The sequence below is a fragment of the Scophthalmus maximus genome, chromosome 3, assembly GCF_022379125.1.
Source record: "Scophthalmus maximus strain ysfricsl-2021 chromosome 3, ASM2237912v1, whole genome shotgun sequence".
Lineage (NCBI taxonomy): Eukaryota > Metazoa > Chordata > Actinopteri > Pleuronectiformes > Scophthalmidae > Scophthalmus > Scophthalmus maximus.
The window spans coordinates 28,435,548-28,462,500 of NC_061517.1; the positions used below are offsets into that span (position 1 = coordinate 28,435,548).

Sequence of the window (26,953 nt, forward strand, 5' to 3'; positions counted from 1 at the left end):
CTGAGGGGTGAACGTGGCTCACGAGCGTGTGGCACTTTTTGGGGGTTCAAAAGTTTGGAATCCCCTGATCCAGAGAAGGACACTGGACCGGCAGGACCGGCAGGACCGGCAGGACCTTCAGGACCTTCAGGACCTTCAGGACCTTCAGGACCAGGGGGTGAGTCCAGGCAGACCCCCCGACAGTGGACCTGTTCTGAAACTGGCCGAGTTGAAACCACCTTGAAAGAACTTGAACTGAGTTCTGTCTGGTCAGAAGAATGTTTTATAAAAACATGCATCAAATACCTACTGTATATCACAGACTAGCTGTATATCCTATTCAATATGCACATTTTGAAAATCATATTACAAAATTAAGTACAGACTTATTAATCTTGTTTCCTGTTCATGTAAGATTATTAGTTCAACCACGTCCACCGAAGGAGATTATGTTTTCAAATTGGCCGTCTGTTTACATCAAAACTACAAAATGGATTTCCATGAAACTTTGGAGAAGATGAAGAACCCATTCATTATTATTGGGGAGGATCCGGACAAAGGGACGGATCCAGGAATGTGTCATCACTTTCTTTAACGTTGAGGAACTGTCGACGGAGGTGTGCTGCTTCAAGGTCATTTTCATATGTTTTCATAAAGTCAGGTAATGCATTCAGTATTAGTTTGACACGACCATCACTGTCGTGAAATGATCAACACTGGGCAGCAGGGCACAACATGAAGCAGAAACACTGGTCGCCTAAGCATTAGTGAATGGCTCATTAATAAAGGGTGCCTTATTAGAAAATCAGAGCCTTTAGGAAGGCGTTTTATTTCAGTAACAGCCGAAGGGAGAAAGAACGAGTGGAACAATCACAACACGGTCCACGAAGAAACAGGACGAGCGACAGCCGGAACACGAACGTCCGAACATGAACGTAAGAACATGAACGTCACATGAGCGCAGCCTTCAGGGAACACACACACCAACAGGAACATGTCGGTACAGGTTAAAACATTTTTGGGTGATGGAATAAAAAAAGTTATAGCAGTTAAATATTTTAAAAACATTTTAAAAAAGGACGGAAAAGGAAAACCAAAAACTTGAGGTATAAAAGTAAAATTTAAGACTTATACACCTACACATTTAAAGATCAGGTAACCCTGTGTCAGTGTTTACTGTCATCTGTATCACACACACACACACACACACACACACACACACACACACACACACACACACACACACACACACACACACACACACACACACACACACACACACACACACACACACACACACACACACACACACACACACACACACACACACACACACACCACGTAGACCCAGATTTTTTAAACGTGGGCCGACCCACTAAAAATCGGAAAACAGTGTAGTGACAGGTAGCGGTACAGATGGTGGGTGCATGCGATGAAACAAAGAAGAACAACAGTGTAGTAAACGACAGGAAGCAGCCAGCATGGGAGCCACTGCGGTACCCATGAGCCTCAGCAGCTGTTGCTATGGAGAGGAGGCCATGGCGTCAGTCGGAGCGTCTGTCCTCATCCCCCACTGAAACCAGACCGAAGCTTCTGTCACGAAAAGTTCATCCGATGATGATGACGTCAGTCGTGGAGGGAGGGCAGGGAGGTCACAGGCACCCGACGGAAGAAGAGGCTGGACCCTCTGAAGAGGTGACCCTGCAATATTGATCATTAATATTACTATAATGCTTTGTTGATGACAAACTTACAGAAGGAGGAGGAAAGAAAAACCCCCTTTAGCATTTTGTGGAAATGACGAGAAAAAAAATCGAAAATGTCGAGAATAAAGTGGAACTAAAGCTGAGGAAGATGTTTTTTCTCATTAATGAATAATGATTAGAAAATCAAATGGGACTCCTCTGGTCCATCAAATCAAGTTCTTAAGAGTATTTTTGATATACAAAATCTAAAAGAAATCTCACTCAATTCCAACTTTATTTTTATTTTTTTTTCAGATTATTTTTTGGGGCTTTTAACGTCTTTCATTTGACGGGACAGCGAGGAGAGAGAGGAGAGAGAGGGGGGAAGACATGCAGCCAATGGTCACAGGTCGGATCTGAACCCTGGAGCTCTGCGTCGAGACATAAACCTGGATGTTCATGTGCCTGCTCGATCCACTGAGCCTCGCTCCAACTTGATTTTCTCTGCATTTCAACTTTATTCACGAAATGCAACAAAAAATCTTCGCATCATTATCAGCATCAACTGAGTTGGAATATACACTGGGCCCTGTCCTTCTACTTCCTCTGGTGTCACGCGTGTGCTCCAGTAGAATCCAGTCAGAGGTGCGAGGTGTGAGTCTCGTACCTTGAGGCTCAGGTGATTCCAGCAACGCAGCCAGGACTTGAAGACGGGAGAGCGAGGAGGAAGACCTGCAGCCAGACTGACGACACGAAGCACGACCAATCAGACGTCAACATCAGGACGGCGGCCGGGGTTCTACAACTACCAGTAACTGGATTCTATGTTCACAAGAAGAATTCATACGAACGGATTCTTCTTGTTCTGGAGTTCTCCCAGTCAAATACTAAACCACGATAACTAATTCAAACATTGAAATGCAGTTTGAAAGGTCGACTCACCCACAGTTGTTGACCGCCATGAGATCGGCCACCAACATGAACGGATACGTGAGAACGCTCACTGCGACCTGCGAAGAAAAACAAACCGAATTGACGAACCAGAGCAGTATTTTGAATCGCAAACGTAAAAAAGGTAGTGTTGAAACTTACGCCCATCACGAACTTAGTGTAGCTTCTCACTGCGGAGGCTTGACTGAACTGCAGCGGGAACACAAATAGAGAGGTGATTGACGTCTGTATCAGTACGTGTGGTGTTAGTATCGGCGAAGGGGGTCGGACTCACACTCTCGTCCACAGCGTAGGTATTGATGAGGTGAGACAGGAGGTTACAGCCCCACAGGAAGAGGAGCTCTCCCAGCATGTGGGGCATGAGGCCACTGCAAACACACAGGACACGGCTCAGACTGCGGAGTCGGAACGTTACCGAGTAAAAGAGTGAAAGGATAAAATCACTCACACGTAGAATCCAGCGACTCCCTCCTCCTTGAAGATGCTGGTGATACAACGGATCATCCCGCTGTGAACGGGACACAACGTCCATTCAAATGTGAAGAGAGTTTACAACAAAAAATGGAAAAAACCAACACGTGTAAAGGCTCCTACATGAATAAACGCTGATCCACTGATCTGACAGAAATGGTGGTTCTTTCACGTGACCCAGCTCGGAGTTGGAGTGGGTCTCTACGCTCCTCCCAGAGGAGAAGGTGGGCTGATGTAGTAATTCAAGTGGACAGCCCCAAGTTCAGGGGTGAACATTTAGAGATTGAAGAGCACATTCAGTTGTGGTCCGGGAGCAGGTGTGGACACGACATCAGCGATGGAGCCGCGACTCAGCTGACGTCCCCTGACAACAGGAACATCTGTACGGTCAGAATCAGCGCCGTCTAATGAGAGTCGCGACACCTCCGTTCACCCCAGTGGACCAGTTGTTTCCCAGCGATGGCGGATCATGGAGCCTCTCACTAGTTCCTGAAGTGAGCAGCAGCAGAATGGATCGTCTGTGTCGCACTTATGACGGGTGAGACGTTTAAATGATCAGATTGTATATTATCAGCACATCTGAATCAAATCAACATTCGCATTTAGGAATGTTAGTGGATTATAATTGATGTTTATTTATGATTATTTATGATTTAAAAAACGTGTTGACTAACTACATAACTAGATAGGCATGTCGGTCTGCTATATTGTAAATCAATACATTTAATGACTTCTAATTACCAAAAATCACAGTTCTGTCGCTCTGAATAATGGATTAGAATTGAGGAACTTCTAAGAACTTCCAGGAACTATCTGAAGTCTCCATCTTGGACCTCCGTTGTCGCGACTCTCATTAGACTGCTCTGGTCAGAATATAGAGCAGGGAAGTGGGAGGTGACCCCGAGTGGTCCCTGCAGACCTGTGATCGTCCTCTCAGGACGAACGTCACGGACGTTTTTCCACCGCTGTTGTCTTGTAGTTGCTACATGACAGCATGCTGCTGGTTCATTTGGGACTGTGCCGAGGCAGAGTGGCTGGACACACCCGGCGTTAGAGGCAGGGCAGCGCCGGGACGATGGGGTGTCGCCAAGCGGGCGGGGCAGTCACTCTGCGGTCGTTTACGCTGATATACCAGAAACGTGTCCATGTTGGAGCTGCTGCCTCCGTGTGTCACTGGTCACGAGCTGAACTTAGAGCAGACTTTGTTGAACTCCAGACTTTACATCCAAGACCATTTCCTCACAGCAGGACCCCTGACACGCTGTCACGAGACTACCACCTGGGTTGTATGTTATAGATATATCTGCTAAAAGTACGTTTAAATAATAATTTTTTCCGAAACCATCATTAAATGATCAAAATGATTTAAAGATGTGTTTTCTATGAATTGATATAACCCCCTGCGCCACAATCATAGAAATGTGATCAAATCCCACCTACTGTGTCCTGAAGAGGCAGAGATTCTAAATGGTAAACTTATGATAGTAATAATAAATGACCATATGAGAATAGAGCCTGAATGATATTGACATTTGTGAGTTTAAAAACCACCAACACCAACTTATTAACCAATATATATCTAACAGTGAAAACACACATTTCTGAAAAGGTCCCATCAGTTACAGTTATTATCATATTAGCCAGCATTTTTACCAGCCAGACTCTTTTTGCATGTGGACTCATTAGACAGATTTGGTCTAAGTTACAATCCTTTAGATTTGAATATTAAACACCCTTTTTTAAAATACTATGAACGTCAGCATTTTTTTCCTGAAATAGCCATTTAATGTATCAAAGTTGTGTGATCACTCTGTACACAGTGGTCGTCACTGACAGTAGCTGAGTCTGCTACTCACAACACAGATTTAAATTGTGTAACAATTCAATGCAATATAAAAAAAAATGCCTACGTATAACCTGTCATATAAATAAATCATTTTAAAATCCACAGTCTGACTATGCCGGCATGTTGCACCTCATACACAGAAAGTCACGGTTTCTCCAGAACGTTGATTTTGATTTTCACGCGATATTGAAATACTGATACGTCCGATTCCGACGTTACCCGTCCTAGGACTGAATCTCATATTGAAATATTGATAGGTCCGATTCCGACATTACCCGTCCTAGGACTGAATCTCATATTGAAATATTGATAGGTCCGATTCCGACATTACCCGTCCTAGGACTGAATCTCATATTGAAATATTGATACGTCCGATTCCGACATTACCCGTCCTAGGACTGAATCTCATATTGAAATATTGATAGGTCCGATTCCGACGTTACCCGTCCTAGGACTGAATCTCATATTGAAATATTGATAGGTCCGATTCCGACGTTACCCATCCTAGGACTGAATCTCATATTGAAATATTGATACGTCCGATTCCGACGTTACCCGTCCTAGGACTCAATCTCATATTGAAATATTGATACGTCCGATTCCGACGTTACCCGTCCTAGGACTGAATCTCATATTGAAATATTGATACGTCCGATTCCGACGTTACCCGTCCTAGGACTCAATCTCATATTGAAATATTGATAGGTCCGATTCCGACATTACCCGTCCTAGGACTGAATCTCATATTGAAATATTGATAGGTCCGATTCCGACGTTACCCGTCCTAGGACTGAATCTCATATTGAAATATTGATACGTCCGATTCCGACATTACCCGTCCTAGGACTGAATCTCATATTGAAATATTGATAGGTCCGATTCCGACGTTACCCGTCCTAGGACTGAATCTCATATTGAAATATTGATAGGTCCGATTCCGACGTTACCCGTCCTAGGACTGAATCTCATATTGAAATATTGATACGTCCGATTCCGACGTTACCCGTCCTAGGACTCAATCTCATATTGAAATATTGATACGTCCGATTCCGACGTTACCCGTCCTAGGACTGAATCTCATATTGAAATATTGATAGGTCCGATTCCGACATTACCCGTCCTAGGACTGAATCTCATATTGAAATATTTATACGTCCGATTCCGACGTTACCCGTCCTAGGACTCAATCTCATATTGAAATATTGATACGTCCGATTCCGACGTTACCCGTCCTAGGACTGAATCTCGTATTGAAATATTGATACGTCCGATTCCGACGTTACCCGTCCTAGGACTGAATCTCGTATTGAATTATAGATTTTTAAACTCCTTCATTTTGGGGTTACTAGCTATCACCTAGATAATCTAAATAATGATAGGAACTACTTATCCTTACGCCTGTCATATTCGTATATGAACTATGGCTCTGTAGATACAGTAGTGGCAGGTACAGGAGTGTGTTGCTATGGCGACGTTTATCACTGAGCGTGGGAAAATGATTCCAAGACTGAGAGAGATTGAGACGGATCGTCAGTATTCTAAAATCTTTGGATTCACGTCTGTTTCGACTTCAGTCTGGAAACAAATACTTTTCCATACTCTCTCTTCTTTTTTTCCAGACCTGGAAATGACTCAAATGAAATTCCGTACTTTTTGATACTGCGTAGGAACCCTGTATCAGAGTTCTAATGTCTTGCTGTTCATGCAAAGAAATCACTTCCTTTTGTGGTTGTCTTTTCCTAACTTTGATTGCTGCTCAACATTAATCATGAGCATTTAATGTTGTCGAGAAACCAAGGTTTTAAAGGAAATATCTGCATTATACCACGTCTTACCTGTACTTGACCTCTCTGCCAACAAACTGGGCCATACAGCGCACAGACATAACTGACAAAGAAGAAGAAACAACACATGATCAGTGAGGATGTGTCATTGTAGCACCAGAGAACCTTCATGACGTCAGTTTTCATATGTCATGAACATCGGTCAAAACAAGACATCAATGAACGCATTGTCGCAATTGTCAAATTTAACGATACAGTAGCTTCACAACTAATAAATGATGTAAATATTTCAGTTGCTTTTGCAGATGAGACAGAAGCTTCCGGCAGACACTGTCTGGTGGAGTGAACGTCGGCAACGTACCATGAAGAGGATGAGTGGCTACTCTGGACAGGCACTGGATGATCATCTCGTGTGAAGTCTGGAGAGATGGAAACAACAGTCTGAAAAGATTTGTTCCAAACATAAAGCGGTGAAATCAAATGTACAGTAACGGACTACATTTTTAAAGCTACTTTTCAAGTCTTATTGAGCAATTTACAGGACAAGTCACAGTCATCCATTCACACACATTCATACAGCGCTGCTAGGGTTGAGTGTCGTGCCCAAGGACACATCGGCATGCGGACTGGGGGAAGCCGGGATCGACCCGCCGACCTTCGGGTCAGAGGACGGCCGACTCTACCACCAGTATCAGCCAAATAGCTTTCTTCTATTGGAGAAGCTTACTATTGCCTCACTTTGCAGGATATAAACTTTTTTTTCAAGTTTAACCATAAGACTGTATGTGAAGATGGACGACGGGTCTCTACTTCCTCCCAATGTACGCAAACAGAGGTAAAAGTCACAGATTCAGGTGCTTTTGACGTCATACACGTGTTCCATCGATCGTGGGTCAGCCCCAGCTGTCAATCATGACGTTTTACCCTCTTTTGATAGCATCAAATTAGGGACGCACAATAATATTGGCACATTATCGGCCGATATTGACTTTAAAATTAAAGATCGGATATCGGCAAAAAAAATCCAATATCGGGCATCCCTAGTAGGGACTGAAGCTGCTTTTCTTTTCTGCACTTTTTGTGATTTTCGTTGCACATCTATATGCAGTGCCGAGTTAAGGTGAATGATTTTAAAGATTGTATCGTCACAAAATGAGCTTCAGTTAATGTTGAGTTGAAGCTATAGTCTGATAAGCACATATCGTCTACTCATTAAGGCTCATTTACTGTGAAAGTACACTGTTATTTTATTTGGGTTTTAATTGCTGTAAAGTTGTACAATGCACTTTTCCAATGTTCCCTGTGAACAGAAGTTATGTTTGGTTACTTTGTCACTTGTGAAAAAGGGCAAAATTTGCCTACACGATAAGAGTATGCATAATAATATGTTAATTCCACTACAGAAGAGACTTGATGATCCCTGCCATTAGTTGTGGGGGAAAAAAGAGTATATATTTATATACATATGTATAAATCGGTATCGATATTGGTTTTCCGCCAAATGAGTTGTAAAATATCGGCATATCGGATATGGGTTCTCTCTGCGTGGGTTCTCTATGCGTGGGTTCTCTCTGCGCGGGTTCTCTGTGCGTGGTTTCTCTCTGTGTGGGTTCTCTCTGTGTGGGTTCTCTCTGTGTGGGTTCTCTGTGCGTGGTTTCTCTCTGTGTGGGTTCTCTGTGTGTGGGTTCTCTGTGCGTGGTTTCTCTCTGTGTGGGTTCTCTCTGTGTCAGTTCTCTGTGCGTGGTTTCTCTCTGTGTGGGTTCTCTCTGTGTGGGTTCTCTGTGTGTGGGTTCTCTCTGTGTAGGTTCTCTGTGTGTGGGTTCTCTCTGTGTAGGTTCTCTGTTTGTGGGTTCTCTGTGTGTGGGTTCTCTGTGTGTGGGTTCTCTGTGTGTGGGTTCTCTCTGTGTGGGTTCTCTCTGTGTGGGTTCTCTGTGTGTGGGTTCTCTCTGTGTAGGTTCTCTGTGTGTGGGTTCTCTGTGTGTGGGTTCTCTGTGTGTGGTTTCTCTCTGTGTGGGTTCTCTCTGTGTGGGTTCTCTCTGTGTGGGTTCTCTGTTTGTGGGTTCTCTCTGTGTGGGTTCTCTCTGTGTAGGTTCTCTGTGTGTTGGTTCTCTGTGTGTGGGTTCTCTCTGCGTGTGGGTTCTCTCTGCGTGTGGGTTCTCTCTGCGTGTGGGTTCTCTCTGCGTGGGTTCTCTCTGTGTAGGTTCTCTCTGTGTGGGTTCTCTGTTTGTGGGTTCTCTCTGTGTGGGTTCTCTCTGTGTAGGTTCTCTGTGTGTTGGTTCTCTGTGTGTGGGTTCTCTCTGCGTGTGGGTTCTCTCTGCGTGTGGGTTCTCTCTGTGTGGGTTCTCTCTGTGTAGGTTCTGTCTGTGTGGGTTCTCTCTGTGTAGGTTCTCTGTGTGTAGGTTCTCTCTGTGTGGGGGTTCTCTCTGCGTGGGTCCTCTCCGTGTGTTTGTCTCTCTGGGTGGGTTCTCTCTGTGTGTAGGTTCTCTCTGTGTGGGGGTTCTCTCTGCGTGGGTTCTCTCTGTGTGTGGGTTCTCTCTGCGTGGGTTCTCTCTGCGTGTGGGTTCTCTCTGCGTGGGTTCTCTCTGCGTGGGTTCTCTCTGTGTGGGTTCTCTCTGTGTGGGTTCTCTCTGTGTGGGTTCTCTCTGCGTGGGTTCTCTCTGCGTGTGGGTTCTCTCTGCGTGGGTTTTCTCTGTGTGTTTGTCTCTCTGCGTGGGTTCTCTCTGCGTGTGGGTTCTCTCTGCATGTGGGTTCTCTCTGCGTGGGTTCTCTCTGCGTGGGTTCTCTCTGCGTGTGGGTTCTCTCTGCGTGGGTTCTCTCTGTGTGGGTTCTCTCTGTGTGGGTTCTCTCTGTGTGGGTTCTCTCTGTGTGGGTTCTCTGTGTGTGGGTTCTCTCTGTGTAGGTTCTCTGTGTGTGGGTTCTCTGTGTGTGGGTTCTCTGTGTGTGGGTTCTCTCTGTGTGGGTTCTCTGTGTGTGGGTTCTCTCTGTGTGGGTTCTCTCTGTGTGGGTTCTCTGTTTGTGGGTTCTCTCTGTGTGGGTTCTCTGTTTGTGGGTTCTCTCTGTGTGGGTTCTCTCTGTGTAGGTTCTCTGTGTGTTGGTTCTCTGTGTGTGAGTTCTCTCTGCGTGGGTTCTCGGGTCTTAGGGTTGATTTGAGATTCTTAACTGACCCTAGGTGTGAATGTGAGAGTGAAGGGCCCTGTGATTGGCTGGCGACCTGTCTGGGGTGTAACCCCGCCTCTCGCCCAATGTCAGCTGGGATTGGCTCCAGCCCCCGTTGACCCTTAAGAGCTGGTGTACTTTGATTTTTATAGTCTAGACATGGTCCATGTTCCATCCACTGACATGGAGGAGGGGAGATTATAACCTATACTGCAGCCAGCCACCAGGGGCGATCCGGGTGATTTGACTTCACTTCTGGAGCCGTCATGTCGTCCGTCTTTATATACAGTCAATGAGTTTAACAAAAGATCTGAATATGAAGCATCTGATCGAAGAATGGGTGAAAGTCACAAGAGTAATACAAGTACAACTCTGGCTGCTCAATCCCTGCAAACCTTTGGTTCAGTTCACACTGGAACATAGGCAAAAAGAAAAGGCTATCCAGAAGAACATACCTGTAGGTGGTGAGTAAAAGAGACAAGAACCACAACAAGTGTATTGCTGCCGTTAGACTCTAAATGAAATACGTCAGGGGAAGCTGACCTCTCACCTCTTTGACCACTTTCCTGAGGGAAGTCTGAAGGTCATCTCTCTTGAACAGATGCTCCACCTGCTGAATAAACAAGGGAGATTACTTTGATCACCCTTCATAATATCGGAATATCATAACCACACACACCCCTCCACTCCTGAGTGAGGACATAATGGGCCTCATTCAACATCCACTGCTGTGCTTCTCAAATGGCACGTACGAGTGTCTGACGTTTGTTTTCCTGATTTCTCTTTAGCAAACAATGGCTTCACACACCATTGCAGTCCAGAAAATGAAGAGCAGGCTGTCAGTCTATTACGACAAAGCTTCCAGGCTGGAGCCCGCTTTCCTGGAGCTCCTCTCGAAGAACCGTGCGCTGGCATCCGAGTTCTTGTGCAGTTTATGGCTCCGTTTGTCCTTTATCATTCGCTTCCGCCACCCTCCGAATAACGAGTGGATTCTAGCGAGGTGGCGACAGAAACTGACCTTTCGTGGCCACTGGATCAACATCGTCCCCACACTTCAGCGCGAGTTTGGCTCAGCAGCACACATTGTTGACTTGCTAGGAGAAGATTAACCGTCTCTATCGCCCGAGTTCAGGGCTGAAACGTTCTCCTTCGACTGGACGAAGGAGAGGGTGTAGTTCTAATGTCGGCACGTCGTTTCTGCCGTTTATTTAGCTTCGTGCAAAGAAGAAATGCTTCCTCGCAAGTGTGTCTTACGGTCGCGGTGTTGATCTGCTCTCTTGTATTATATGCGCGCGTGTGGTTTGAGTTTTGACACTAAATAAACGCCATACACGTTGTTCTCTGGCTGTGTACACACTGCAACTGCAAGTTCCCCCTTTTTCAGGATGAAGACAAAGCCATCACAAAATTTAGTTGGTATTATAAAAATCGCAAAATTAGTAAATCTGTGCTCCAAAGACCTGGATCTGCTGCTGGTTTAACTTTGGCCAATCCACTCGTCACTCCAGTCGGTTCTGCTCTGCCACCAGGCCCCGTTATCAACACCCATCACACTGTCAGGTTGTCGGTACCTGTTTGACTTTGCTCCTGACCACGGTGGAGATGGCACTGGACACGAGACAAGGCGAGAGGCCACGGAGGAGTCCTCTCTTTCCGTCCACCTCCACGATGTGATGCACTGAAAAACAAATCGGCCTCCCGTCAGATGCTCTTAATCTGCGGTGAAACAGTGAGACGCGGAATAATCCCAACCTCACTCACCGTAGGAGAAGAAGCCAGGCAAGTATAAGACTCTTCTTCTGAACATGGTTGTGCCCACAGTCGGGGGGAGAGGTTCGTGGCCCAACTGGAAACACAACAATGATTAAGATTAAAGCCATTGTAATGACAATCAGCGCTAAACAGGTTTGTGAAACGTGAATCTCCCGTTCTGTTCCCTAGCTGTGGCGATGAATAAAGATCCGGGGGAAGTGATGTCACAGTTGAGATGAACTTTGATGTCCTGAAGAAGTCAAGAAGAAATCGTTCCTCTTTGTGGGTAACTTTGCACTGGTACAGTAAGACAGGACCTGAACTCCTCCTCCCACCGACATCTGACAGCGTCCCAGCGTTTGGCTGCACGTGTCCCTAAGTATCTGTTGATTATTTTCCCAATTAATCGATTAGTTGTTTAATCTATAAAATGTCATAAAATGGTGAAAAATGTCGATCGCGTTTCCCCCAAACCCCCGAGACGATGTTTTGCTTTGTCCACACACCAAATATGTATTCAGTTTACTGTCAGAGGAGCAAAGGAACCCGAAGATATTCACATGTAGCTCAAATCTTTTTTTTCCTCATAAAAACTACTTGAACCGATTAATCGATTATCAAAGTAGTTGCCGATTAATTTAGTAATTGAGTAATAATAATAATTATATTATGTAACGTTATTTAAAGGGGGGAAATGACCATCGTTTTGCAAGAATGTTTGACAAATGACAAAATGGGAAAAATACTTTGGGGTTTTGTTTTTGAAACGTCACTACCCCGGAACCCTGGTACCGGAAGAACAACACGCCGCCGCCTGTGGGTCTCCTGCTCTGATAACCGCCCTGATGGGACCACCGGGTCCCGACCACCGGGTCCTGACCACCGGGTCCACATCACCGGGTCCAGATCACCGGGTCCACATCACCGGGTCCCGACCACCGGGTCCAGATCACCGGGTCCTGACCACCGGGTCCTGACCACCGGGTCCAGATCACCGGGTCCACATCACCGGGTCCACATCACCGGGTCCACATCACCGGGTCCCGACCACCGGGTCCACATCACCGGGTCCCGACCACCGGGTCCCGACCACCGGGTCCACATCACCGGGTCCAGATCACCGGGTCCAGATCACCGGGTCCCGACCACCGGGTCCCGACCACCGGGTCCCGACCACCGGGTCCACATCACCGGGTCCCGACCACCGGGTCCACATCACCGGGTCCCGACCACCGGGTCCCGACCACCGGGTCCTGACCACCGGGTCCACATCACCGGGTCCAGATCACCGGGTCCAGATCACCGGGTCCCGACCACCGGGTCCACATCACCGGGTCCCGACCACCGGGTCCACATCACCGGGTCCACATCACCGGGTCCCGACCACCGGGTCCACATCACCGGGTCCCGACCACCGGGTCCACATCACCGGGTCCAGATCACCGGGTCCCGACCACCGGGTCCACATCACCGGGTCCACATCACCGGGTCCTGACCACCGGGTCCAGATCACCGGGTCCTGACCACCGGGTCCACATCACCGGGTCCAGATCAGCGGGTCCCGACCACCGGGTCCACATCACCGGGTCCACATCACCGGGTCCACATCACCGGGTCCCGACCACCGGGTCCACATCACCGGGTCCTGACCACCGGGTCCAGATCACCGGGTCCAGATCACCGGGTCCTGACCACCGGGTCCACATCACCGGGTCCACATCACCGGGTCCAGATCACCGGGTCCTGACCACCGGGTCCAGATCACCGGGTCCTGACCACCGGGTCCACATCACCGGGTCCAGATCACCGGGTCCCGACCACCGGGTCCACATCACCGGGTCCCGACCACCGGGTCCAGATCACCGGGTCCCGACCACCGGGTCCACATCACCGGGTCCCGACCACCGGGTCCAGATCACCGGGTCCCGACCACCGGGTCCACATCACCGGGACGTGACATTAGACGTTATCAAGCCGGACCGTGCGGCTGCGCTGATCCCGTTAGCTCCGCCGGCTACCTGTATGAGCAGCTTCACGTAGAGCAGCGGGTGCGTGGCGGCCGTCACGCCCGCCCCCAGCAGCAGCACCGCGGCGTCCACGTCCACGTCCACGGGCGCCGCCGGAGCCTCCTGCTCGGCGCCGGGCTCGGGCGGGTCCATCTTTTTTACTCGTCGCGGTCGAAGCACCGCGTCGGAGTCATTCGTCGCTCCGTGGTCAAAACCAGCTGACCCTAACATCCGAGGTGCGCACGTCCGGCAGCCTTTACGGTAGATCGCCTTTAAAGCGGCCCGAAGCGCGCTGACGTGCAGGGTTCGTGATATCCGGTTTTCAAAAATAAAATGAAAAATATATACATAGTTCATATAGAGGATTAATTTGATTGTTATTAATTGACAAATTCATGTTAAAATGTGAGGAAGGCAGTTTATTCTAAATTCAGCTTCGCTGTCATAAGGACCGCTAACGAAAATCTTTCCTGACACATGCAATGAGACTTTAAAACACCTCATCTCTGTCTGACAGAAAAACTCTGGACTCTGTTTAATCTAAATTAAATCATAAATCCTGGCACATTTGCACCTTAATGTTGCCATATTCCTCTGCGCACTACTGTTAACTGATTGTACCACTGCACTATTTCCACTATTAATATTCATGTAAATTCTTTATATTTATTATAATTATCCTTTATATTTTTGCAATTTGTATTCTTTTACATTTGTTTATATATATATATATATATATATATGTGCTGTGTGAAACGTGCTGCTGTTACACCGGAATTTCCCAGCTTGGGATAAATAAAGTAATTATCTATCTATCTATCCTATTCATATGACGTCTAGTTTGATACTCCAACTGCCGTAAAAACATATTGCTGCATCATTTCTGGCAGTGACTGATAGATTTGATATTAGGGCAACTCTGACTCTACACACACACTGTAAATCAGTAATATTTTTATCAGGCTCTTTGAAAGACCCGTCTCCATCACTAAAGCTGGGCCGCCATTCCCATGGCTAATTGTGATATCGAATTGCAGCAAATAAAACATTCATGCAAAGTTTCATGAGTGTCCATGCATCCTAAAGCCTTCAAAAATATGTTTGTAAAATTAAAAAAAATGACACAGGAAAGTCAAAATTGTGGACTTTCATATATTTAATCCTTCATGGTGAAATTAATGATCCTACTCAGTATAATGAACATCCGATCACCTGTATCCCAACATGTTTCAGGGGACGCTGTGGAGTCCAATCACTACAGAACTTTTCTGTGGCAGTATAATAATAATCTTTATAAAAACAATAGGTTTCAATATAGGTTTTCACACCCAGGTATTGGATGTTTAGAAGCTGCAGCGAGTCGATAAGAACTATTGAGACATTTGATCCAGAGACAGAAAACTGCCTGGTGAACATAACAGACACGGCCTGTGCATAAATGAGGGACTCAAAGTTTTCTATATTTAATATTACCAGTCAGTGTCATGCATAACTAGGACTAACTTATTCACCCAAGACAATTTTCTTTATGGATCAAAAACCCTGATGCTCTTACATTACCCAAAAATCCTGACAAATGTAACTACAAAAATATGAGTCCATTTACAAAACCATGTAGTCCACTTCATGCTTCTTCCACTAATCGGATTCCAACTCATTACAAGTGCAACCAAAACACACTGAAGCTGAGTTCAAACCCGATGTCAAGATGTAGTGATGCAACAACTTGGTCCAGTGGAGATGGAAAACCTTCACCGTTTATTTTATAAGGCAAAACAATTTCCAACCCAATCTTTTTTTAAGTCAAAGACTTTCTTGGTTGATCTGATTGAACATCGATATGAAAGACAATACATTATGTATGACATGTAATGCATTATTTATTATTTAATATTCAATCATTTTGTTTTATTTCAGTTTTTTTCTTCAGTATATGTTTATTGAACGTTCCTTTTATTGTGAAATCAGTTCTTACCCGCGATCACCGTAATGCTCAGTATACACACGCAACTGAAAATAACGGGTGGGCTCATTTTGTTCCTTGCCTATGGAAGTGGGGGCTGTCTGTCCCAATACAAAACACACTTTCCACCCAGTAATAAAACTTAATTGAGATAAACAGCGAGAGCACAGAGGTGTTTTATTATGATTTATCCTCGATACGATTAGCAGGAGATTATCTGTCACGTGACAAAAGAAGAAAACGTGACCAGTGATCATACACATGATGTCAGAATTAGACCTCTTCTGTCAACGTCAGACTCTTGATATGGACTTTTGTTTTCGAAGGAACATCTGCCAACATTCAATAACCAGGAATGCTGAGACTTACTGAGAATTATTGCCCATTGTTTTTTATATCTGACGTGTGTTATTCAACAGATGGATTTAAACAAATGAGCCCTTTAATTCCAGCAGGTGGGGCTATGAACATTTCTAAGTGTGTGTGTGTGTGTGTGTGTTTCATTTTTATATATATATATATGTATATATGTATATGTATATATATATATATATTGGCTGGAGGGGAAGTAGAAGTAGCGAAAGTCTGAGTCCCACTGTTGCAGAGGGACCCAGGCAAATTCTGGGAGCTCATTTAAATTTGCTCTGAAAGACTCCGTCTTGTTCTCCTCCATTGGGATGTGATTTCCTCCAGCAGAAAACTTGCTGGTCCAATCACAACCGATTATCCGATAACAGGCGGGGTTTAATTATACCATGACGCAGGGAGAAGCGACTTTCGTAAACAATCAAGATGGCTGCAGGTGATGAACGTGCGTTTGACTTAAAGTACCAGATATTTCAACCCTGGTTCACAGACATTGTGGAATCATCATCACAGGCATCTCCTCTCTGCTCTAGTTTGGGGACATTTACACGTCGCTCAACAGACGTCACATGATTCGTTCCTCTCACTGGTTGTAGGTTTATCCTATTGCGTTCCGAGGCATTTTGGTCTGTGTCCAATGGTAACGCCTCTTGGAAATTGAAAAGGATGGTCCCAGATTAATACGCATTTGAGTATTAGTGTGGCTACACCAGGCTATTAACGGATAACACTGGAGCCAGTGACAGTATGAAAACATGGTAGGGTGGTAGGTGGAAGGAGAGCGTAGTTTTCACTGTAGCTGCTGAATTACCAATAAATTAAACCATGGCAGCAATAACGATGGACAAAAGCACACAATTCTAAATAAGACAAAAGCTGACAACTAATGAGCTGCGTAAGGGTCTGTTGAGTGGAACAAACAGGGTTTCAACAACCGCTGTGTCTCCACTCCCATCGTCACAACTCTTTGCCTCATGTTGTGTGGCAAGCAAAGGTTCCTCCTCCGGTTCGGAATCGCCCCGTCCTGTGTCATGTTCACTGAGGCATGGTGGTGGCAGCGTCGCCCCGTGGGCGTGTTTCTCAGCGGCAAGGAAAGGGCCGACTTGGTCACACAGCCAGGAGAATGCAGTGCGGGTTCAGGGACAACTCTGTGCAGGAGTGGCCCAGCCTGAGCCGTGACTTGAAACCAACTGACCATCTCTGGAAAGACCTGAAAAGGTCTGCCTGGTCCCTGTCCTCCCTGACCAAGCCTGAGAGACTCTGTAGAGGAGGATGGCAAAAGTCCCTCAATCAAAAGTGCCTGTAGCATTCTATCCAAGAAGACTCCAGGCTATGAGTAGAGTATAACACTTAAAATTCTATGTCTTGGGGAAACTGTTTTAGCATAAGGCGGCAACATAACAAAAAAAAGTGGATGCTTATGAGTTCTTCAAACACACTGACGGTGAGTGATGTGGACTCTCGCTCATCCTGTTTCTCCCCCGTAACAGTGGACACTTCGTCATAGAGAGTTGTTTCAATGTAACACTGATTCACTCGTGAAATAGAAAGAATTCATTCCTTGATTGAAGGAATCGTTAAAGGCTTCACTGGCGGAAATGTCAACAAGGACACTTTCATTTACATGTCATCTGGCGCCATTGTCTGTGCAATGGTATCGTCACAGTGTCATTCATGGCAGCCTGTTTGATATCAGTTCATATGCCACACTCACTCCGTCGCCACGTAGAATGTCACACTGAAAAGCCGCAGCTGGTGTGTTTGGGATAAACAATATCACACACACACACACACACACACACACACCCAGTGTAACTGACCAGGCAGACGCTGTGGGTCAGTTGATTTACGGTCATTATGACAGACTAATGGATTCTGTCTCAGCAGAAATGCAGCAGCAGTAAAAATGAGGCTTTAAGAACCGATCCTTTCTTCCATCACGGCCGCCCGTCCTCATGTGTCTCACCCCCGCCTGACACCGCTTCAGATACTCTTTATGTCAAAGAGATGAGAATCAAGGTAAATAATAATGTTTTAAAAATAAATAATGCTACATTTTTTAGATGAATTATGGTTCTGGTCTAATGCACAAGCGTAGCCATAAAAGAGACTCTGGGTGTGCATCAGAAAAACCGGGTGTGCATCATTTATCAACAGATTATTGTGCACGTCTACAAATATATAGCAATAGGCCTACATATTAACTACAATAACACAAGTATAAAAGGCTCTGGACCACATTCATCTTCTCCACAGCACAGAGTAGAAGTGATGCGCGGCTCGTACGGCCTCAAACCGCGTCTTGATAGAAAATATGAACTTGGTCACGTGAAAAAACAGCGACATTGGACTAAGTAAGTGAGTCTGTTCATTTAATAGCAGATCTTCCCTCTGCTGCAGGCTGCGGAGGAAGAGACCCGTGACAGTTTTGCTGTTATTGTGTTACTGTAATGGTTAAAATGTGTGATTTTAGGGGATGATCTGGGTGCAGTAGGTTGTTAGGAGGATGCAGGACATTAAAAAAACATAATAAAATAATTCTACATCTGATTTTTAGATGTGCCAGCGGCCACTGTGGGTGGCACCCTTCTCCTTAGCTCCTTTTTAGCATCCTTCAGCTTATTGTTTTGGTTTTAAAGCGCATGACTTTATTGTTTTGGTTCTGCTCTCTGTATTCTCATTGGCCTGGTTTTTAACAGCTCTGAAAACTACTGTACGCCTCCTCCTCAGCACCGGGCAGCAGGCTGAGACTGCCCGGTGAACAGTGAAGATTTAGAGACGCAGGTTTGTCAGGCGTATGTCAGGTGTAATTGCTGGGTGTGTTAATAACAAATCTCTGCTAACATTTTATGCATATTAATATGTACATCACTGCAGTATTTTCAATTTAACCGTTAACCTGTATTTGAAAATCAAACATGTTTTAGACCATCACTCATTAAATACTGAAGTAAGTCAAATGGCTGCTATGCAAAGGGCCGATGTTGGAATCATTAGCAGTCAGGGCAAGTTGAAGACATTCTTTTATCTGCGATCAAATCCATGTGTTAATCATATTTTCCTTGCTGTGGTTGAAAAGTTGAATTGATCTGCATGTTGCATGTTGTGTATGTACTTGTTTGAAGGCTGTTTTGTGTGGAGCAGGAACAATGCAGCATTCAAGAAATAGTTCATCCCACCAGAGCAGTGGGACTGTTGGACTTTCTTTGAGATGGAATACTTTCAAATGCACTCTATATAGTTGCATAATTATTGCTATATACAATAATGATTATATTTTACAGTAAAAATTGATGACATTTTTGTAAACGTGTCAGTATATACAAATGTAATTGTTTTCAAGTGTTGAAGACTGTATGTTGAGGCAAAGTTCACGTTGCATCCTGACGTCGGTTGGATTTCCATGCTTCTAGAGTGGCTCATCTGGGCCCAGTTGTTCAAAAAATGTAATCCGGATTAAAATGATCCGGATTTGGCAATCCTATTTTTTGCTATCCAGGATCACGTAATCCAGATAACCTTCGTCCCCGTTTATCGAAGCAACATTGGATTGGATCACCCTGATCCAGACACAAACTTTTCAGGAATACCAAATCTGGATTACCAGTGATCTCAATGGAACTGCATATCACACGAAAGGCTGCAAGGTATGTGGACAACAACAGGCAGAACAGCCAGTGGAGTCACTCGAAAACATACAAAACATCATTTTCCATTTTTGTGTCTTTTAAACGGTCAGACCCTCATCTGACCCACAACAATAAAAAAAAAAGTATATATTATTCAAATACATTAGGGTTAGAACAAAGAACATTCAGAGTCGTTCTTCCTTTGTGGGTTCACCAAAAGTTTATAGCTGTGCTCTTATTAGGTGGATCTAAAGTCTGGCTTTGTTTTTCTGTAGGTGTGTGAGAGTGATACTACTTAATCTACTTTATCACTGTAAACGTAAAAAAAAATAATAAATGTACATATACACTACATTTACGTTTATTCGACCAATTTCAAAGTTTCATAAAACTGTGTTCCTGAAATCCAGTCGGAATCCAGGCTTCTGCTGGGATCAGAATAATCCTGATTATTTTTTTAATATCAAGTTATCCCAATCCCACCAAAAAGTTTTGACCAACCCAAACCGTAAATTTGATCCGGATTAAAACCAAGATTGGATTACGTGATCTAGTCCAATTCCATAATCCATTTTCTAGTTAGTTTGGAACAACCCATTTTCAAATCCACTTGGATAACCTTTGAAGAACAAAACATTTGTCTCATGCTGACGTGAGCTGTGTTTCATGTCAACTTGTATTGTACAGTTGTTGTATTGTGGCTGCTGCTGTTGAGGCAAGACGCTTTTGAACTGATTGCAGGTCACAGTTTAATAGTCAGCTCCTCATAAATATGAATGACAGTCTCCGGTGCTCGCTCCTGACTACAGAGCTGGGACACGCGGCTCATTTTATTTTAAATCGTCTTCTCTTCCGATGGTTTATTGATCCCAGGGACCTCCTCTCTTTCTGCTCTTTGATATACACACACCGTTTGATGGTTTTATTAGCAGGTGACCATATAGGGTTTGGATGGATCGCTGCTTTATGGATTTGAGCCTGTGTGAGGTCATTGAGGCTGTCCTCACGTGAAAATAGGGTCAAATTCTAAAAATGCAGGTCAACAATATGGATATTGGGTGATGAAATCCTGCTCACTTGACTTTGTTGTTGATCTGGGTTTATAACTCCCGTCCATCTGTATACTGTATACACCTTCATAAGGTATGTAGTCACATTATCAGTGCTGTCTGATCCTGTGAAATGAAACGTCATCGATAAAAAAGCAGCTTGAACAACTGCCCTCGTTCTCCTCTGTCTCCTCGCCGACAGACGTTTCTCAAGTGATGATATTTCTTCAAACATTTGGAAAGAACCATGTGAAATTAAGAAACAAAATCAGCTTGCACAAACACTGAGATAAGGGGAACTCTTATTACTTTGATGCGCTGTTGTATTATGCAGTACAAAATATGTAAATAAAAAGTAAACTCGTAAAAAAACACAAATTGCATTAATATCTCTTCCTTGTCTGTGCTTAGATGAACCATCTTCTCCCATCATTGCAGTTCTCTGAATGTCCTCTGTGTTCCTTTGTGAAGTTCCACCGGTCCTGAATTTAAGATGATTATTCAACAGTGTCTCATTGGGATTCAACAAAAATGCGAACTAATGAGTATTCTCCCATCCGGATCATTCAAATCCCTGCCAGCAGATGGAACACGTTCCCCGTGGCATTGCAGGAAAAATGACTACGCATTACACCACTGATCCCAATGACTGGAGGAGGTGAAAACCTTGTATCGCTGCACTGTAAGACCAATGCTATCTTACATTACATTAGTCTTCACTTATTTCTCACCAGGGTGCAATTTGCCAGGGGAATGCCCCCCCCCCCCCCCGAGGAGATGAATACTACTTCACCAATAGATCATACAACATAACTAAAATAAAAATAGACATTTTTAACCTAAGTATTGCGCAATATCTGTCTATAGTGCGTTAGAACGATAAAAAACGAAATGGACCACCAACTGTCAGCGCTCGTGTACGTGAGACATTATATTACGTTGTGGCTAATTTCTTAATGATCCTGGTCCCATCAGCCTTGGTCACTTCACGCTTGTTCAGAACGTCACCAAGCACGAATATTTGGAAAGGGGATTTCATTTTATTTTATTTTGTTTTGTTGTGCACATGTAACGTGGTGTGTGTAGACCTCACTTGCACACAGGTAAAGAGACGTGCTGGCGTCTAATGCTAGCACTCGCAACTATATAATAACTCGTTTATAACGCACTCATTCTTTTTATTTTTTAACAAATATAACTCTGCCTATTAGTGGAGGCGTCTGTATAAGCAGATCATAGTTGACAATATACAACAAATATAGTTATAATTACATGAAATGTTGAAGTTGTTGTGAAATGCTGCAGACGGCCATTGTATCTGCTGACAGCGTCATTGTTGTGTGATGTGTGTTTTTGAATGACAAAGACCCATCACTGATTGTGGACAGCATGTGGAAAAGAGGACACTCGTTAATATGCACACAAACAATCATCTAATCATCATCTAATCATCTAGTACAATATTTCCCTTGGCCATTGTGGTGGTGTAGCGCACACATCTCAAGAAGTTACTACACATTCATCACTGTGATTTCATATGTCACAGTTCAAGGGTCAGACTTGAGGCCTTGTGGAGCGCTGTCTCGAAGACTACAGCAATCAGGCCGGTGTGCCGATGATGAATCATACCGCGTTGAATTAATCATGAGTTATGTTTGCGTGTCAATTGAACTGAATGAATATGTTGGATTTTTTTTTTTGTGTTTGGGAGGACGTCCCAGTTTTTGTTTGCTCACAGTTTTTTGTAAATAAAAGCACCTGGATGTTTTTGCAACTCCAGCAAATCATGTAAAGACAGTAACCCCGTGTTTTTGTGACATGAAGCCTTTATAAAATGTTTGTATCCTGGTTACAGGTGACACGTAAGGGTCAGGTCTATAGTGGCATAACTGCAATACTGCTACAGGTCAGACGGTGACACCTTTAATGCAGAATTTGACCTTCAGCATCGGCTGCTGTCAATATTATGTTCTGTTTGTTTTTTGTAAGCTAGGATTCAGTAGGTTACCCTGAACTCTAAGATTACATATCCAACTCCAAATGTGGCATCACTCGATCTTTTACCCTCGTTTGATTTGAACCATGAATAATGTTTTCCTGTTCAGCTATACAAGTGTTTAATGCCTCTTTAGATCAGGTCTCCAATTCAAACTAGTGTGACTCATCCCACCCTCACTAATCCAAATTATACTTGGCCTCTTCTATACAAACACCAGTGAGTGGACAAGCCTCAATCACTGCTTCATTCACTCAAATATATTCAGTTTGCTCTCAATCACGATATGATCCATCAGCAGTGGATGTCTCTCTTTGTTGCCCGAGCCAAGCTCATTTCCCTCCCAGAATGCCTTTGTCCTACTGTCTGTTCTTGCTGGGCCATTTAAATGTCCCTCTCATGTCCGGAGCAGAGTGGATGATAAGAGTGTGCCACTGCTCACAGCTCTGCTGCACTGACAAGGACAGAGGATGCTCGCTTAAGTTAATTACTAAAGGTGCCCTGATCCACGAGATGTGACAAACCCATTAGCAGCTGAGACTTGGCCGCCATGAAAGATGCACACACACACACTGACACACACAAGAAATACGGTAAGAGGCCTTTGGTGTTGATCACCATCTCTGTCGAGTCCACGGTGTCAGGATCTGACACTCTGCAACGGACATTTCAGGAGGTCTATGCCTCACTGTGCAATGAACGGAACAGAAAAAGTGTTTGAGTTTGTCCCGTCATAGCTCTTCTGATTAATAAGGATTCGGAAGGTTGCAGCAAACAACTGCACGAACTATACCCTGGCAATCAATGTCTGCCAACTTCTTCTTCATGCTTACAGCAATGGAGCCCCAAAATGTTCAGTGTTACACGCAGGAAAACAAATCACCAGCTGTGATTCAGCTCTATACAACACCAAAGCAAACCTTTACATGACAGTAGTAGCAGATCTCTCTTACATTCAGGATATGTCTTATTATCTTTGCCTGTGCTGAACGTCTCTCTCCTGCATCATATCACATTAAAGGGCCCATATTATGCCCCCTTTTACACAAGTTACATTGGTTTTCAGGTGTGTGAACTACATGTCTTTGCCATTCCATGTCAAAACACCTCAAGGATCAAGCCACACAGCCCCTCCTCTTTCTGTAGAAACCGCCCTGTGAGACTATGGTCGAGTCCAGCGCTTTCCTGCTCACTCCTCACCCCCCTCCCTTCGTGTTCCGCAAAGCTCCGCCTCGCTCCTCCTCGCTCCTCCCCGGGTCTGCTGCCATGACACCAGTCGCACGTAACAAGACGCATACACGACGTAGAGACCCGGGAGGCACAGAACACGTTCTCCATAATTACACACAGAGCACAAGGGGCTGGGCGATAGAACGATAACGAAGCACGAGCTTCACCGGCCGGCCGCGAGTCTAGCTACGCCGGCCGGCCGCGAGGGGGGAGGTGCTGCTCAGGTTGGGGGCGTGGTCGCCCCAGTAGCAGGAGTCAACTTACGTCACTTGACGCCCGGGCTGTGAATGGCTCGTTTTCAGACCGTCTGCACGATCAACCCAAACCACGAATCAACGACTCATTGTTTTCTTTTCATTCTCCGTGGGCTGGCAGACACCCCAGATAACCAAATATACGTGGAGGCAGGCTGAAAAGGTGCCTGGAGCATAATATGGGCCCTTTAAAAATGTGCAGTATAGGGGAAAACTATCTTAAATAAACCTTTCAAGTAAAAAAAAAAGAAAAAAGGAGGGTTATGAGGTAAATAATAGATATCAGGATTGAAAGCTCCATGAGACCATGAGATGAAATCATTTTGGTACATTTGAAGCACAATCACCAGAGCCTGGTGTCATGGAAAGATGAGGTGTCGGGTCGGCCGGGCCCAGAATCCAATGAAAAAGCGGATCAAGTTGAAAAAGTCAGGAGTTCATACGTGTCAAATCCAACCTGAAGGGGTTTAATTGTTCTGAACGGCCCCATCGTGAAATGAAGTCAAAAGCCTGCAGACATAGAGAGGAGGAGACTCCACATCATGTGTTTTGAATCCTTCAACAGTAGACGTCTTAGCTCGGGTCTGATCACGCCCCTGCTCGCGTCCAGGCAGTGCTACCCCCACCCACAATCCACAACCGGCTCGAAGCAACCATTGTCCTGGTGGCCAACGTGATGGAATCTTGGCCCACTGGCCCCTGGGATGCCAGGCATGTTGTAGTACCTCAAAGGTCTTATCTGTGAATCCTATGTCCTAACTCAATAGGCTTGCAGGTTGCTTGCCATCCATTGCTTTGGCCTCCTCAATGCAGTCTTCCGAAGGAAAGGTGAGTAGTGAGTGAATGATCTGCTTGGAGCCTTCAGAGAACAGCACAATAACCCAGGCCTTGGCAACACAATGGCAGTTCTGGCTCCCAGTCTTTTGCTGTTGCGAGCTCACAACATTCCTGTGTGTCTAGTCCTTGTGGAGATGTTGCATCGATCGCTTTGGCCTTAATCCTGCTTGATACCTCCGTGCTCGAGGGGAAATGTTGCATTCCTCCAGTGATATCACACGTTGAACCGACTAACAAAGTTGAGTATCGAGTAGATAAGCTGGAAAGTGGCAACATAACATCACGTAACCTCCCATGAGGTCGGTTGCCACTGTCACTGTCCATGGGTGTATGAGTTACACCATGAACACCAACAGCATACTGTACAAGAAGATGCCATAACACATTATTACATACGAGCGACATTCCAAATTGTACACAGGGTTGATAAGAAATACTTGAAATGAATGCCTGAACTTCTTTGGACAGTAAAACCAGCTCACGGCAAATCCAATCAGACAGTCTGATGTTAAAATATATGTCAGATTCATTTCCTTTCATCCCTTGGCTCAACGACAGAGCACATCCAGCAGTGGGTGTGGCTGTCAGAGTCCTGCAGAGATTAGCCAGGTCCTAAATCAAACCGGCTCACAGTCTCTCCAGATGAATCTAAAACATTGTTTTTATTTGCTCTGGAGATAAAAGGCCAATACATGAAGGATTAAAACAGGAAGACTCAGCTCTGTCCAATTTAGGCAGGCCTATAAAGTACACTTTACAATCCAACTTCCTGCTCTGAACTACAGTATATAAATAATGTCCATAAAGATCTGCTCGCACACAGGGTTATTATCCCGTTTGGTTTGTTTGACAACATAAACCTAGGTTGTAAAACCATCATCAATGACTGTGACATGATCACGTATATATGTGTGACATATGTATATGAACCTTCATATGGATGAAATGAAAAAATAACTTTAGATTCAAAACCACTTTACCAAAGAACTCACCACACAGATAGTATACAAACTGTCACCGGTTGTGTGTTTTAGTATGACTGCTGGATACAATAGGTGATGAGATCTGATTCATCAGTACATGTACAAGTACCTGCTTCTATTATGCTGTTTTATGATATTTTTGCTATTTTTGGTGATCGTTTAAAGTTGTGCTAGTTGATATTTCAATGTACACAGAGGCTCAAGTGGATGTGTAATGTGAGAAGTGTTGCTTCGTAGTGAAGAGTTATCAACTCTGCAGCTCTACGGAGCTTTTAGCCGCTTTGAGCTCTCTTTTGGTTTTAGAGACCATACATTGACTGTTGGTCAATCATCTTAACGTTCTCATCCACTGTGTTGTGTATCCAACAATATGCCACTTGCTCAGCATCAAACAGGAGACACACACAGTTAGAGAGCTGATGAACATAGCTGCACATCTAGCAGCTACGGAAACACAGTTTTCTCAGGAGCTGGTAGAGACCAAAAACAGAGCAAAAAGAGAGAGTGAATATTAAACATACAGTTCAGTGGACACAAATGTGATGAATGAATGTCTGCATATATATAATATATATAATGTAAATGTGCAGTGTGTAGTCTTTGTCTGGTGACTGCTGATCATTGTCCACCAGGGGACAGTCTAGGACTGTGATGACATAAGGTTTCATTGCTTGCACATTAAGCTGAAACCCAATGCAAACCCTGAGAAATAAATATAAATACATGTAAAAATAAATTTTATATTGTTAAATTTACCATTTTTACTTTATTTCTAATGCCTAAACATTTGCACAGAATTGTACATTATCATATACAATAGCTCATGGTAAAGAAATTCAAGTAAATAAAAAAAACACATAGGGAAGTTAATGTTTGCCTGAATGTGACAGGTCAAGTGTCGAAGTATATAGTCCCTGGTGTCACCGCAATTCACGTTCCCGTGTTTCCCCGGTGGGTGGGTTGTTAAAGTAATTCTGTGTGCTTGCCCTAAATGACATTTGGATGAAACAGTTTGT

The 26,953-nt window shown here is 44.6% G+C and overlaps 1 protein-coding gene across 3 annotated transcripts; it reads right to left on the bottom strand.

Annotated features, from left to right (window-relative positions):
* Nucleotides 1–287: 287 nt before the first annotated feature.
* On the bottom strand, nt 288–13,891 carry LOC118316646 (mitochondrial carrier homolog 1-like). Of its 3 annotated transcripts, none has more exons than XM_035644666.2 (12): nt 13,643–13,891; nt 11,634–11,718; nt 11,444–11,550; nt 10,423–10,482; nt 7,078–7,135; nt 6,768–6,819; nt 3,064–3,123; nt 2,890–2,983; nt 2,757–2,804; nt 2,607–2,674; nt 2,332–2,407; nt 292–1,680 (listed from the first exon to the last, which is right to left on the bottom strand). In XM_035644666.2, the coding sequence occupies exons 1-12, from the start codon at nt 13,859–13,861 to the stop codon at nt 1,606–1,608; spliced, it is 1,002 nt and encodes a 333-aa protein (XP_035500559.1). In that variant the 5' UTR covers nt 13,862–13,891; the 3' UTR covers nt 292–1,605. The 3 variants fall into 3 exon arrangements, with proteins under 3 accessions (XP_035500560.1, XP_035500559.1, XP_035500557.1); XM_035644664.2 differs by having other exon boundaries at nt 296–1,680; nt 10,423–10,485; XM_035644667.2 differs by lacking the exons at nt 11,444–11,550; nt 11,634–11,718 and having other exon boundaries at nt 288–1,680; nt 10,423–10,485.
* Nucleotides 13,892–26,953: the final 13,062 nt, after the last annotated feature.